The sequence below is a fragment of the Eimeria mitis genome, genomic scaffold (genome assembly GCF_000499745.2).
Source record: "Eimeria mitis Houghton genomic scaffold, Emh_scaff500, whole genome shotgun sequence".
Classification (NCBI taxonomy): Eukaryota; Apicomplexa; class Conoidasida; order Eucoccidiorida; family Eimeriidae; genus Eimeria; species Eimeria mitis.
The window spans coordinates 10084-10609 of NW_013573301.1; the positions used below are offsets into that span (position 1 = coordinate 10084).

Genomic DNA, 526 nt, shown 5'->3' on the forward strand with positions numbered 1-526 from the left:
ATGACCATTCTGAAATTCTTGTCGTTGGCGACCGCCGCCATTTTTTTCTTAGAGGACAACTCGGCTTATGGAACGGCTGTAACTGGACAAGACGGTAGTCAAGCCGGTGGAGGTGGAGGTGAAGCTGAACCTCCACTGCAACAAGAAGAAGAGGATGAGGATGAGGTGCAGGACTCATCTGGTGACACTGTTGCTAACAAAGCCGGTGAGTCCCTAGTAAATTCACCTGTTTTGCTGCTACCAAAAACCGGATGCAGAATTGAGCCATGTTCCTTCCTGTGAATCACTGCAGAAAGAGCGGAATGCTGGGAGCAATTGCACGAGGCCCGAAGCCTTGTTGGCTTCCCTGAATTCACGCCAGCGAATATCCTCAAAATTACTGAGGATGACTGGACCGCTGGGCAAAGAGGAAATATCACCTCACTGGAGCAGTACCTGTCAAAGGTCTGCGATGCAATGAAAACAGTGAGGCTTCGAACTGAACTCCCCTGTCATCTGCGTTTGTCAGATGATCCGGATTTCGATA

General features: G+C 49.6%; 1 protein-coding gene across 1 annotated transcript in view; it reads left to right on the plus strand.

Annotated features, from left to right (window-relative positions):
• EMH_0014370 (SAG family member) overlaps positions 1 to 526 on the plus strand; it is a gene marked incomplete at both ends in the record, with an annotated part of 1309 nt that continues 783 nt past the window's right edge. Inside the window, 2 exons of the mRNA XM_013500097.1 lie at positions 1 to 205; positions 293 to 465. Of these exons, the coding sequence (XP_013355551.1) occupies positions 1 to 205; positions 293 to 465 (378 nt within the window). The remainder of the gene's footprint in view (positions 206 to 292; positions 466 to 526) is intronic.